We start from the raw sequence: 14,643 nt of genomic DNA, 5'->3' as shown, positions 1-14,643 counted from the left end.
AATTTATGATTGCAGAGATATGTTAATTCATATAATGTTTAATCTTTGGGTCTCAAGTAGATTAACATTTGAAATCAAAGTCCTACTACTTCTGGGTCAGATTCATAATAATGCTATTAGAAATAAAAATAAAATAATATAATAGTATTATATCTTTCATTAGGGCTAAAACAATCTTCCTCTCCTGCACTCTACTACCATTAATTTTTGACATTAAAAGATGTAGATTATGACAGAGAGAAAATCCAAACCCAAGTCCTGGTTCTTCAGCCTGGACACACTAATGAATGGAGAGGAACAACAACAACAACAACAACAACAAAACTTAGAAGCTTTCTCTGAGACAGGCTCTCCCAATCTCCCTTGCCTAGGCTTTGGCCCTGAATCAACTTCTTGAGTAGCTACAGCAAAGTCAACTTTGGGATTAGCTTATTTGGACAGCTATGATCACGGCTATTTCCACAGTTTCTTCAGTTTCCATATGGCATAGACAGTACTTAAACTTCCAAACTTCCAGCATGTCCCTAATAGGGGAACATGCAAATAGCTAAGATTTGATGACCTGGACGTGTTGCACCAGTGAAGCTGAGTCCTACACAGCTGACTCCCCAGGCCTTTTCTGAATGGATATAAGGGGCAGATCTAAGGGAGGTCTGTAATTCTTCTAAAACCAAGGTGCAACTTGGTCATCAGGGAAGATAAGAAGGCTATGGCTATATTCAGTGAAGAGAGAGAAATGACTCTGAGGTACATTTGTCATGGTGGATGACAGCAAAGCAAAACTGTCACCAGGCAGATTAGAGGTCAAGAAAGACTGGAGAGCAGCAACCGGATGCATTTCTAGGCCTCCCTTCCTTATGGATAGAGGCTTTGCGAGTCATAGAAGGAAAAAAGGGATTAAAATTTTAATGACTGGATATTTGCCTAAAGTGAAAGACAAACCAAAAGAGTTATTTCAATCATTGACCATTTTAAGTCCAAAGCTACTCTCTAAAAGAAAGCCATAGATCACAAGTTCATGTAACATGTAATTGGGTCCTGACATATAGACACAAGCTTTTGCAACAATGAAAGTTTTGTTCACTATAAGTCATTTTTGGAAAAGAGAGAGAAATATTAGAATTATTTACATATCAGTTTCCATTAACATGTGAAGAACAAACAAAAACACTTTTCAGGGTGAACAAAATTCCTGCTACGGTTATAAAATCCTGCATATATTCTTTACTTGGCGATTCTGAAAAACGTGGTTCTACCTGGTTTATTGAAATGGGTTGAAAGCTCTAATGTAATGTTATTTTTTACATTTTGTAACACAAGTCATAAAGCCAAGCTTTTCTCAAACCTTGATGAAACATGTTAGAAGAAATTATGTTTTAGTGTTTGGTGAAAAAATTATGTTTCGTCACTTAAGGTGATAAATTGTGCTCATTAAAGAACTTTGAAAGTTCACACACAGCCAATGGTTTAAAATGCACTAATTTAGATTCCCAGTTCTCACAAAGGTCAGTTACCCTGGAACATTCAATCGCCAAAGAGGAAAACTGGGAGCATTCCCATCCCGGGATATGCCGGGATGTCCCTGAGCTTCCAGCCTGGTCCTTGTGGCCGAAAAATGGCATGTTTTGCTTTTGCTTTTGGATCCTGTTCATGCCACCAAAAATGTTCTGTGTGGGGAACGTGTGAGGGGAGAGAAAAGACACAGACACAGTACGTTTAAGGGTAAACAACGTTTATCTCATGTAAGTGGCAATGCAGATATAGTAAGCAAATGATATAATAATAAGCAAATGATATAATGAGCAGATTGATATAATAAGCAGATTGATATAATAAGCAGATTGCAATGGGAAGGGGAAAAGGGAAAATACATTTACATTCACCAGACTATGGAGGATTCAACACCAGACTGGGAAGCAACAGCCTGGGCTCCAGAGTTGGACAGGTAGGCAAAGAGATCCTAGTTCTATACAGATACGTACCATGGAGCAGTTCCACTTTCCTAAGCACATTCAGTTGTGATAAAAATAGATGAGTTTCAAGGGCTGATACATTACATGCCACACTCAAAGGTGTGTTGTTAAACAAAGAATTACAATTTCAAAGAAAAGCAATGTTTACAATCATGGGTTCAAGAAAAGTCTAATTGAACACATATAATAAAGACTTGCAAAATGATAAAAGATAAGGCTCTTTAACTATCAAAAGACTTGCAGAAAAGAACCACAGAAAACCATTTTAAATATAACTGCCTTTGTATGTAAGAAATTCTGCATTATTTTAGATGTAAAAACATCAATCTCATGCTTGCTAGGCTATTTCTTAATGACACACATATTTAGAAATTTGAGAGAAGAGGAAGAAATATCAGGGGACACCACTGGGTTAATGCATAAATGACAAACCTAAATGCATTTTAATTTCCTTTTCTTTAAATTGAGCTGAGCTTCAGCCCCTTCTTTTTGTGGTATTCTTAGTCATCTACCTTATCACAGTAATCACAATGTGAGCATGATCTTCTTTTTTTAAGTGCACAATATTTTTAACTGTTAACAATATAGTATTGTTGCCTATGGGCACAATGATATACAGCATATCTCTAGAATTTATTCCTGCAAAACTATAACTTTATACCTGCTAAACAGCAACACCCCATTTCTCCCTCTCCTCCAGCAGCTGCAACCACCTTCTATTCTCTGCTTCTATGAGTTTGACTATTTTAGATTCCTCATATAAATCTAATCATGCAGTATTTGTCCTTCTGTGCCTGGCTTATTTCACTTAACATAATGTCCTCCAGGTTCATCATATGACAGGATTTCTTCTTTTTGTTAATGATGAATAATATTCCATTATATGTATATACTACATTTTCTTCATCTTTCAATGGACATTTAGGTTGTTTCTATATCTGGACTATTGTGAATAATGGTGCAATGAACACAAGAGTACCTATGTCTCTTCAAGATCTTGATTTAAATTCTTTTGGATATATGCCCAGAAGTGAGATTGCTGGTTTATATGATAATTCCATTTTTAATTATTTGAAAGCTCATCATACTGTTTTTTATAGTGGCTGCACAATTTTATATTCCCACCAATGTTGTACAAGGGTTCCAATTTCTTCATATGTCACCAATATTTGTTGTCTTTTGGATTTTTTTTAAATAAAATAACAGCCATCATAACAAATGTGATATCATGCTTTTGTTTCATATGCATTTTCCTGATGATTAGTGTGTTGAGCACCTTTTCATTTTTATTTATTTATTTATTTATTTATTTATTTATTTATTTATTTATTTATACTTTAAGTTCTGGGATACATTTGCAGAACACGCAGGTTTGTTACATAGGTATACACGTGCCATGGTGGTTTGCTGCACCCATTAACCTGTCATCTACATTAGGTATTTCTGCTAATACTATCCCTCCCCCAGCCCCCCACCCCCTGACAGGTCCTGGTGTGTGATGTTCCCCTCCTTGTGTCCATGTGTGTGAGCATGAGCTTCTTAATCAGAAGTGATTCAACACTGCACACTCCAATGTGCTTGTTCCTCAGTCATCTCTCCTTTGTAGATCTCTATTATGCCACCAATGTCACTCCTCAGATGCTAGTTAATTTTCTTTTCCAAGAGAAAAACCGTTTCCTTTATTGGTTGCTTTATCCAATTTCACCTTTTCATTGCACTGGTGATCACAGATTATCATATGCTCACAGTGATGGTGTATGACCACTACATGGCCATCTGCAAGCCTTTGTTATACGGAAGCAAAATGTCCAGGTGTGTCTGCCTCTGTCTCACTGCTGCTCCCTATATTTATGGCTCTGCAAATGGTCTGATACAGGTCATCCTGATGCTTTGTCTGTTCTTCTATGAACCCAATGAGATCAACCACTTTTTTTTTTTTGGAGAAAATGCATTATATGCACATTTAATTCCACTATAAATTTTTGAATGAAGGGATGGAGAGGAAGAGAGAAATACATATTAATGGAGAGAATATGACCCAGAAAGTATATACAATGGGAGAAAGGAACCTGTTGTTCCAAGTTTCCGTATTCTTTTTATGGCATATACAGTCATGATTATTTTCTCAGTATGAAGCCTCTCCCAGGGCTGAATCTGATGTAAAATTGGAGATTAACCACTTTTATTGTGCAGACCCACCCCTCTTAGTCCTCGCCTGTTTGGATACTTATGTCAAAGAAACTGCCATGTTCGTGGTGGCTGGTTCCAACCTCATCTGCCCTCTCACTATCATCTTTATTTCCCATGCTTTCATCTTCACAGACATTCTGCGTATCTGCACTGCTGAAGGAAGGCGCAACACCCTCTCCACCTGCGGGTCTCATGTGACTGCCGTCACTGTCTTTTATGGAACACTGTTTTGCATGTGCCTGAGGCCCCCTTCTGAGGCATCTGTAGAACAGGGGAAAATTGTAGCTGTTTTTTATATCTTTGTGAGTCCTACGTTAAATTCATTGATCTACAGTCTGAGGAATAAAGATGTTAAAAGAACAATAAGGGAGGTTATCCAAAAGAAACTGTTTGCTAAGTAAGGTAGCTATTTTAGTTACAGGTTATGTAATACATTATTATTATCTTACCAATTAATGAGCATTATAAATTAACAAATCACTTTCTGTCCTTGAGTGTTTTTTGTCTTTTATAATTTGTATATGGGAATTGAAAGTGTATGCCAAATTATTAGCTAGAGTTGACAGTGCCATCTCAGTGAATTTAAGAAGAAATCATGGAAATTTAAATAGAAGACTGTTATGGCTGGTAAAAGTCAATAAAGAACAGTGATTCCTTCTTTAGTGCTCATACTGGTAGCAAATGTAAAAGACAGAATGCTATGGAAATGACAGTTCATTACATTTTTATAGTACTTAATAACTTCCAAACTATTTTCTAGACACCTTTCAAACATAGTATATGAGGTTTTCTCCTTTCTTTTATACAGATAATGTGACAATAAAGATCACTGACGTAGGGAAAAGAAAGAGAGACAGACTGTTACTGGGCCTATGTAGAAAAGGAAGACATAAGAAACTTCATTTTGACTTGTACCCTGAACAATTGTTTTGTCCTGAGATGCTGTTAATCTGTAACTTTGCCCCAACTTTGAGCTTATAAAAACATGTGTTGTTTGGAATCAAGGTTTAAGGGATCTAGGGCTGTGCAGGATGTGCCTTGTTAACAAAATGTTTACAGGCAGTATACTTGGTAAAAGTCATAGCTATTCTCCTATCTCCATAAACCAGGGGCACAATGCACTGCGGAAAGCCACAGAGACCTCTGCCCTGGAAAGCCGGGTATTGCCCAAGGTTTCTCCCCATGTGATAGTCTGAAATAGGGCCTTGTGGGATGAGAAAGACCTGACCCTCCCCCAGCCTGACACCCGTGAAGGGTCTGTGCTGAGGAGGATTAGTAAAAGAGGAAGGGCTCTTGTAGCTGAGATAAGAGGAAGGCCACTGTCTCATGCCTGCCCCGGGAACTGAATGTCTCGGTATAAAACCTGATTGCACCTTTGTCCTATTCTGAGATAGGAGAAAAACTGCCCTGTGGTGGGAGGCGAGACATATTGGCAGCAACGCTGCTTTGTTATTCATTACTCCACTGAGATGTCTGGGTGGAGAGAAGCAAAAATCTGGCTTACGTGCACATCCAGGCATAGCACCTCCCCTTGAACTTATTTGTGACACAGATTCCTTTGCTCACATGTTTTCTTGCTGACCTTCTCCCTATTATCACCCTGTTCTCCTACCACATTCCTCTTGCTGGGGTAGTGAAAATAGTAATCAATAAAAACTGAGGGAACTCAGAGACCAGTGCCGGTGCCGGTCCTCCGTATGCTGAGCGCCAGTCCCCTGGGCCCACTGTTCTTTCTCCATACTTTGTCTCTGTGTCTTATTTCTTTTCTCAGTCTCTCGTCCCACCTGACAAGATATACTCACAGGTGTGGAGGGGCAGGCCACCCCTTCAGATGAAGTATATCTCAGAATACTACTTTAAGATACAGTCTTAGAATTATATTTTGAGCCAATGAAGTCTTCTTTCATAAAGCTTTTGAAGCAATGCCAAATTTCCATTAGTAGGCTTTATAAATTTCTTTGTTTGCATTACCAGGAAGCATTCACATCAATATGTAACCTCACTTCTCCATTCTTTCATTGCCATTGAAGCAGATACTTTCAAGTGTGTCTTAATATATTGATTTTTATCTTCCCATTGGGGGAACATGGGAAGTGTCACATGTGGGACTACACTGTAATTTGGGTTTTTGTAGTCTTAAGGTTTTCATGAAGCTTCGTATGGGCCTCTATTTCTCCAGAATGATTAGATGTGTTAGTTTTTTATCCTTCACAGCAACACATGCTTAGGTAGATGAATCACTGCAGCAGCATTTAGACACATTTGTGATTCAGGGATAGATGGCTCTTCAGTAGGATGGTGTGAATTTTGGGATATTGGCATATACTTAAAACAGAACTACCTTTTGAGCCAGCAATCCCATTACTGGGTATATACACAAAGGAATATAAATCATTCTACCATAAAGACACATACATGTGTATGTTCATCACAACAGTATTCACAATAGCAAAGACATGGAATCAACCTAAATGCCCTTCAACAGTAGATCGCATACAAAAAAATGTGGTACATATACGTTATGGAATGCTATGCAGCTGTAAAAAAAAAGAATGAGGTTATGTCTTTTGTAGCAACACGGATGAAGCTGGAGGACAATATCCAAAGCAAAGCAATGCAGGAACAGGAAACCAAATACTGCAAGTTCTCACTTACATGTGGAAGTTTACATGGACACAAAAAAGGGAACAACAGGCACCAGGACCTACTTGGAGGGTGAAGTGTGGGAAGAGGGTAAGGATTGAAACTCTGCCTATCGGGCACTATGCTTATCAACTGGGTGATGAAATAACGTGTACACCAAAACCCTGTGACATGGAATTTACCTTTATAAAAAGCTGCACATGGACCCCTGAACCTAAAATAAAAGTTAAAAAAAGAAATCTGTCCCAAGGAGACTGTTTTCTCTTAATGTACTGCATCCTGCTTAATGAACTATGGATTTCATGCATTCTTTTTCAGGATTATATTGCCTACCTGATTGTAGATAGTTTGATGCATTTTACATAGTATCAGTTAAATATTAAACATAATTAAGAGCATTTGGCTTCAAAACAATAGTAAATGGGTAGAATTTATTATGGTTATAGTACTATTTATACAAATAATAATACAACATCAGTGATGCAGTGTCTAGTGAGCATGACACCATTATAGAACACTTCTTAGCTAGGATTTTGATAATAATAGCATGCTATAACTTTTGAATAAAAATAGTAAATTGAATAATCACAAACAAGTAAAAATCTAAAGGGCTTGTAGGATGTACTCAACTACCTGACCATTGTGTCGTTTGTGTAGCTAAATCCATTAGCTGTCCCTCTAGCAGACACACATGCTAGTTGTTGCAGTGGAAGAAAAATGACTAACGAATTAATGTCTTTGAGTAATATAAACAGAGCCTTCTGGAGATTTTCTATGAAAAATAATATAATTATGTGTAAAACTCTTCTTTGAGTAAGTATCATATACATAGCTAAATTCTATATTTTCTATTCATTGCTGTATAAATAAATTAACGTTACCTTCTTTGGCGTGGACATCTGATCATGTGATTCCATACTTAAAATTATAAATACTTTGCTCTTTCTAAATGAAAATAGCCCATTCATTACTTTTCATCTAACCATTCAGTTATTATAGGGCTAGTTTTATTTTTGTCAGAAAATTCACTTTGTAAATCTTATGTTTTATTACATAGCCATTGTATACCAACATAAAAAAGAAAATACATACATACATACACACATACATTAGGGCATTTTTTCTTCAAAGTAAAAGCAGTCTACTTAAAAATTCTCCAAATCTTCAACATTGTTATGCAAAACAAGGTACCTTTACATTAAGGGAGGAGGAAATGAAGGACACCAGTTTTATAATCTTATACTTTATATTCCATCTTAATTTTTTTTCGAGATTAAGTCTCGCTCTGTCACCCAGGCTGAGGTGCAGTGGCATAAGCTTGGCTCATTGCAACCTCTGCCTCCTGGATTCAAGCAATTCTCCCTGCCTCAGCCTCCTGAGTAGCTGGGATTACAGGCACGCACCACCAAACCTGGCTGTTTGTATTTTTAGTAGAGATGGGATTTCGCCATGTTGGCCAGGCTGGTCTCAAACTCTTGACCTCAGGTGATCTGCAGTCTTGGCCTCCCAAAGTGCTGGGATTACAGACAAGAGCCACTGCGCCCAGCCTCCAAAATATTTCAGCAATATTATTGCATTTTACAATTTTAGTAATGCAAGTAACCAAAATAAAACAGAATAATTGAGATAGAGAAGACTTTACACATCAATTTGAAATAAACATATAGGAATGCCCTATATTCTCAAATTTCATGGGATGTAACAAATCTACATTTTGATTTTGATATATAGCTATATTTTATTAAATGATTTCTCAGAGTATAACCCACCACCCCCAACACTAAGAAAATTAGGGATTCTTCTCCTGTCTTGGTCAGAGCGCCCTTTGATCCATTTGTACTAACCTGGAACTGTATGTGCACTGGAAGATACAGACTAATGAACGCATCTCTAGGTCCCTTTGTCCTCCAACAAATACAGTGCTACACAATTTTCAAATATTCTTATTCTATTTGCAATTCCCTTTGTAAATCAACAATTTTATGCATCATCAATTTTATAAATAGGTTCTGAGACCTTTGACTCTTAGCATGTTAATATTAACCTCGATATGGCAGACTAGTTCCAACAGAAATCCATAACGCCCATCCTCCAAAGGATCCTGGGCCCTGACCAATACTTCTGCCTCCTTCTACTGATTATGCCACTCTTCTGCTCTCACAGTCTTTCAAATCTTTCCTCTTCTCAAATGTCTCACCGGCCACAACTTCCTACCCCTCACTCTCATTAGATGACTTCACTGCAGTGTTTATAGGCAAAAGCTGAAGAGTTCTGATGAGAATTCCTTGTTTTCATTATACTAAAAAGGCAGAAGTTATCTACCCATGTTTTCCTCTTCCATGTTATTGAAAGGGATGGCTAATTTCTCTGTTTGTACTAAGGATCTCATGCACACTTGTACCGAAATTCTGCATAAATGTAACATAGGAATTTTATCCTCACAGGAGAGTCTAGCTCCAGGAAGCATCAAATTAAGGTTATGCTCTTGAGGAACAAAGCATATTTTAACTGGCTCTTCAGAATTAGTTTAAAAATACTCTAGGGAAGATACCTAATAAATATATTGTAAATCTTGCTACCTTGTTTTCACAAGATATGGTCTGTTAACATTAACAGGTCATTTTCTACATTTGTTCACTAAAAATACAATTTGTGTGTGTGTGTAGAGATAAGTATTCCGTCAATGGGGAAAACAAATATTTTCTCCAATTTCACTAGACTTTTCTATCCATATGTTAGTATTGCATTGACGCTCTACAATTATATGTAAGCTCTTTTGATGTATACGTGAGAACCAAATAAATGATGGCTTTAAGGTGCAATTTTTGGAGTAGAAATTTTTACAGTCTTATGTTACTTTCAAAGAGAACTGAGAGTGGCTTGAGTTGGAAACTTTTAAAAATTATCTGTGCATACCTAAACAATATTATCATGAGTGGGTTAGTGGCACAAAAATGGGAACCAAAAAAAAATCCACACTTTCCCCAAATAGTAGAATTGTATATCTACTGTTTAAATGCTGCATTCCTAGAAAGATCTTTGAATGGTCATCTAAAGGCATCCTACATTCATGTTTTCTTCATAGAAAAATGGTTTTTCCTGAAATTATGTGTATCTTTTTCTGTGTGTTTAATCTCTGCTCCCTCTGTTATAACGCGTGCTCCATGAGCTGGGAGACTTGTTTACTGTAGTAACCGCAGGAATTGGAACAGAAAGAAGTGAAGCTATACAGCATACATGAGTAAACAGGCAGTGACATTACAAAGTGGAAAAAACAAGTCTTCATTTTGTACCCTCTTAGCCATATATCAGATAGCAATTAATTTCTCTAATTTAATGGTTCCTGAATAAAGGTAAGGCACAGAGATATGGGTCTTAATAGAAAATGCTTTGCTTTTCTTTCTTCATTTTGTATCTGAAACAATACAATATCAGAGCTGGAGGAATAATAAAGATCAGACTTCCTTTATTTATCCATTTGAATGATGCAAATAACCTAGGGTTTTTGTATTTCATTTTCATTCCTTTGGATTTTTTGTTTCCTCACAAAGTTTGAATAAAATCACCAAATGTGAAGTACACCAAGAAGACAGGTATAAATGTATGAATGAATAAACTTATGCATGTACGTATGTATGGCAGAGTGAAATAGAGAATACATGTGTTTGTGTAAGTATGTGGGTTTGATGTATAGAAAGATACAGATTAAAAAAGACATATAGGGTGAAACTGTTATGTAAAATTTCTGATGTGATTATTGAAACAAGAGAAGTAATTGTCACCTAGATGAAGAGATGAATGAGTGAATGATAAATGGATGAAACAAATGCCAAATCTGAATCAGAAAGAAATCCTCACATTCTTTGTCACTTTCAGTTTCAAGAGATAAGAAGATGTTCTCCACAAACCACACCATAGTGACAGAATTCATTCTCTTGGGACTGACAGACGACCCAGTGCTAGAGAAGATACTGTTTGGGGTATTCCTGGCAATCTACCTAATCACACTGGCAGGCAACCTGTGCATGATCCTGCTGATCAGGACCAATTCTCACCTGCAAACACCCATGTATTTCTTCCTTGGCCACCTCTCCTTTGTAGACATTTGCTATTCTTCCAATGTTACTCCAAATATGCTGCACAATTTCCTCTCAAAACAGAAGACCATCTCCTATGCTGGATGCTTCACACAGTGTCTTCTCTTCATCGCCCTGGTGATCACTGAGTTTTACATCCTTTCTTCAATGGCACTGGATCGCTATGTAGCCATTTGCAGCCCTTTGCATTACAATTCCAGGATGTCCAAGAACATCTGTATCTGTCTGGTCACTGTCCCTTACATGTATGGGTTTCTTAGTGGGTTATCTCAGTCACTGCTAACCTTTCACTTATCCTTCTGTGGCTCCCTTGAAATCAATCATTTCTACTGTGCTGATCCTCCTCTTATCATGCTGGCCTGCTCTGACACCCGTGTCAAAAAGATGGCAATGTTTGTAGTTGCAGGCTTTAATCTCTCAAGCTCTCTCTTCATCATTCTTCTGTCCTATCTTTTCGTTTTTGCAGCGATCTTGAGGATCCGTTCTGCTGAAGGCAGACACAAAGCCTTTTCTACATGTGCTTCCCACCTGACAATAGTCACTTTGTTTTATGGAACCCTCTTCTGCATGTACACAAGGCCTCCATCAGAGAAGTCTGTAGAGGAGTCCAAAATAACTGCAGTCTTTTATACTTTTTTGAGCCCAATGCTGAACCCATTGATCTATAGCCTAAGGAACAAAGATATAATCCTTGCCATGCAACAAATGATTAGGGGAAAATCCTTTCGTAAAATTGCAGTGTAGGCCTGTGTTTATTTGCAGTCATGAATTGCTCGTGGAGTAACAAACTGGCTTTTGAAATGGAAAAACCTAGTGTAGTCATGATTTATTTCACATCATGGACTGTCAGTAACCATTTTACTTTCTTAACCAAATGAAAACCTTGAAGATTGATTTCTTAGAAACAAAAGCCTTAAAGGTGAGAAATTTAAAATGTTTTATTTGTCAGAGATTCTATGAAAATAAATTGTTTGGTATCTAATAATTCTATATGAAAATACTATGTTTACTTACTCGGGGGGGGGGGTAAATTTTTAACTAACTTAGCCTGAGAGAAATTCTGAAAATTTGTCTCCTTTGAATATGATGGTCCACAGAGCCATAGTGAGGTTCAAGATAGGGTGGATAATTTTGCACTTTTTAAAAAATGAAGTTATTTCTACTTCAATGTGGTGTCTTGAACAATAGCTCGGCCACCTTTGTACTTATTGTAATCAATGTGCAAAAAATATAAATATATGGGTCACTGATATGTTAAATTTGCTGTAAGTGTTCCCCAAACTCATCTCGTAAATATCTTGAGAAGCTTCTCTTTTGTTCATGTGGTAATACTGGTTATCGTCCTTGATTCTGAAAATCAACTTTCAACACCTTTTTATGAGTTTCCAAGTGTACGGATCCAATTCTATCATCAAACTACTTTAATTGCATTCCAGTTATGTTTTCCAGTGCCATACCTCTGACTTAGGACTAATTTAGTAGGAGTCAATAGGGCCTATTAACTGCCCTCTGCATACCCATAAATATCTTGAAACAGTATACAACTAAATAGGGGTGTATATATCTTTCTGGAGGAAATACCCAGGGTTTATTTTGCTTCATAAAGCTTTCTGTGGCCCATTATTTTTAAAATAAGGGTGTTCTAGTAGTTTTTGAAGCTGCTATAGAGAAAATCAATCTCAGAGAGGCTACCTAAGGAGACACATTAGTCCATGCATTATTAGTCAACCAGATGACTGCATATTGATACACATGTATTTAGCACTAATAAATTGCCTCATATGTTTGGCATTTTAATATTTTGCACTCTGATATTAACTAACACCATACAGAATATGCTACAGAAAATATACGATATCAACTACTATATCTACTATAAAGTGTTCAAATGGTCTTCCAGAATTTTAAGCCGATGACTTGCAGTTTTTGTAAAATTGGGGTATATTCTTGAGTCTCACTTGATTAAGTCTGGTTCTAGCCAAATTCTCTTTCAGAAACAGTATCTGAAAAAGAAGGAAGGCAAATTTTCGTGACAAGAATTTAATATTTACATTTTAGCACTATTTGTTTTTGTATTTGCTTGGTTTTGGCAATGATGATGGGATAACAGAGGAAGGTGATCTTCACAGACAACAATGAAGCAGAAAAGCTGGGAATTGAGTGACACAGCATCCTCACTTCCTTTTTGAGAGCCAGCATCATTTCATCTGTGGAGTATTTCTTTATCTTATGAGAAATTTCTGTCTGTTAGGCAAAGCATTGTATTTCATTTCTGGTAAGCAGAATGGTCTGATATCCAGATTTATAACCCTATTTGAAAATTGGATTTTAGAATGAGTGCAAAAAAAACTCTATATTTGGCCTAAATAGCTGTGTGATTCCGTTTATTTTCTAGTTATGAGAATTGCTCTGGCTTGCAGCAACCATTTTTAAACTTTGACACCCTTTTAGTCCAAATGATTGACCTGTTTATAATTGATTTTTAATAAAACATTTTATTTATTTCTACTTGTGACTTAATTTTTTGCTTCTGCATGTCTTTGGGTAAAAGTCACCTCAGAAATTCTTTGGAGATAGGATAGAACATAAATTGACATGAATAAAAATAATTATAAGAGTTGCAATCACAGTGTAGTGCTAATTTTAATCTTCATACGTGAAATAGTGGGAGAATTATTATCTCCATTTACAACATTGGAGCCTGAGGCGCGGTGAGATTAAATTTCTTGTCCAAAGTCATTTGGCCACTCAGTAGGACAAAAGCAGTTTTCTTGGTTTCAAATTCTCTCTCTTTCTCATTCATTCTGTAGTTGTTATTAAAGAAGTTCTTAACATACTGCAAATGCTTGGTGGAATGTTGGAGATTATGAATTGATAAGATTATTGCTATAGATGAAATAGTGGTTATGATAGTTATATGTATCCTAAGAATAGCTCATGGGAATTTCCCTTGAAAATTCCGGTTAACATAATTTATAGGCATTATAATTAAAATTGTCTTAATGTCCATGTGAAGGGAGAAAATTTTGATATACAGAAGACATATATGCTATTTAGGCTGCATTTTATTAATATATTTTCCCAGTTACAAAGGCATACATGTTCATATTAATTAATTACCAAGTACAGACAAATACGAGGGAGTAAAATTTATGAGGGATCTGTCCTGTGACAAGAGATACATTTTCTTTATATTTTGTTACATTTCTTCTCAATAAGTTTATATGCCTATGTGTTACTAAAATGCATCAAGCAAACGTGAAATCATTTGTCATATACAAATTCGAACACTGATTTTCACTTGATATAATGTATGCACCTTTATATAGGTTAAATATTTCTGATGAACATCATGTTGAAGGTCATATAATAGTTAGATCATATGACCTTAATACAATAATAATACATATCAATTGTAGAAAACTGACTGAACCGTATTGACATACATAAGACATAGAAGTAACATTTACTTATAATCACCTACCTGAAGAGAGCTGAACTTAGCATTCACTTGTGTTTTATTCCATTTGATTATCTTGCAAACCATCAGATATCCAATTTTTTAACCCATAAATTATGCATACTATTGTTCAATTTAGAAACTATATGCATACTTTATATATGAAAATATATATCTCAATGTGGCTATACATGAAATACTTATACATTGTAAATTATTTGAAAAACAATGAAAACTATTTTCCTCTCTATGGAGGCCATAGGGAAACTGCTTATGGTTA

General features: G+C 36.3%; 2 protein-coding genes across 2 annotated transcripts; both read left to right on the top strand.

Annotated features, from left to right (window-relative positions):
• Positions 1 to 1,576: 1,576 nt before the first annotated feature.
• Positions 1,577 to 4,564, top strand: LOC116467847 (olfactory receptor 5M5-like). Its single transcript, XM_058439701.1, is given in 5 exon segments — positions 1,577 to 1,682; positions 2,442 to 2,498; positions 3,490 to 3,629; positions 3,631 to 3,888; positions 4,142 to 4,564. Coding segments are annotated over 5 exon segments (984 nt in total).
• A 6,118-nt stretch (positions 4,565 to 10,682) lies between these two features.
• Positions 10,683 to 14,462, top strand: LOC116468179 (olfactory receptor 5M1). Its single transcript, XM_058439893.1, has one exon. It carries the CDS (start codon positions 10,700 to 10,702, stop codon positions 11,645 to 11,647), a length of 948 nt encoding a protein of 315 aa, XP_058295876.1. The 5' UTR covers positions 10,683 to 10,699; the 3' UTR covers positions 11,648 to 14,462.
• The last annotated feature ends 181 nt before the right edge of the window (positions 14,463 to 14,643 follow it).

This window comes from Hylobates moloch, unplaced genomic scaffold (genome assembly GCF_009828535.3).
Source record: "Hylobates moloch isolate HMO894 unplaced genomic scaffold, HMol_V3 SCAFFOLD_5, whole genome shotgun sequence".
Lineage (NCBI taxonomy): Eukaryota > Metazoa > Chordata > Mammalia > Primates > Hylobatidae > Hylobates > Hylobates moloch.
This window is presented reverse-complemented; position numbering and strand designations above follow the sequence as displayed.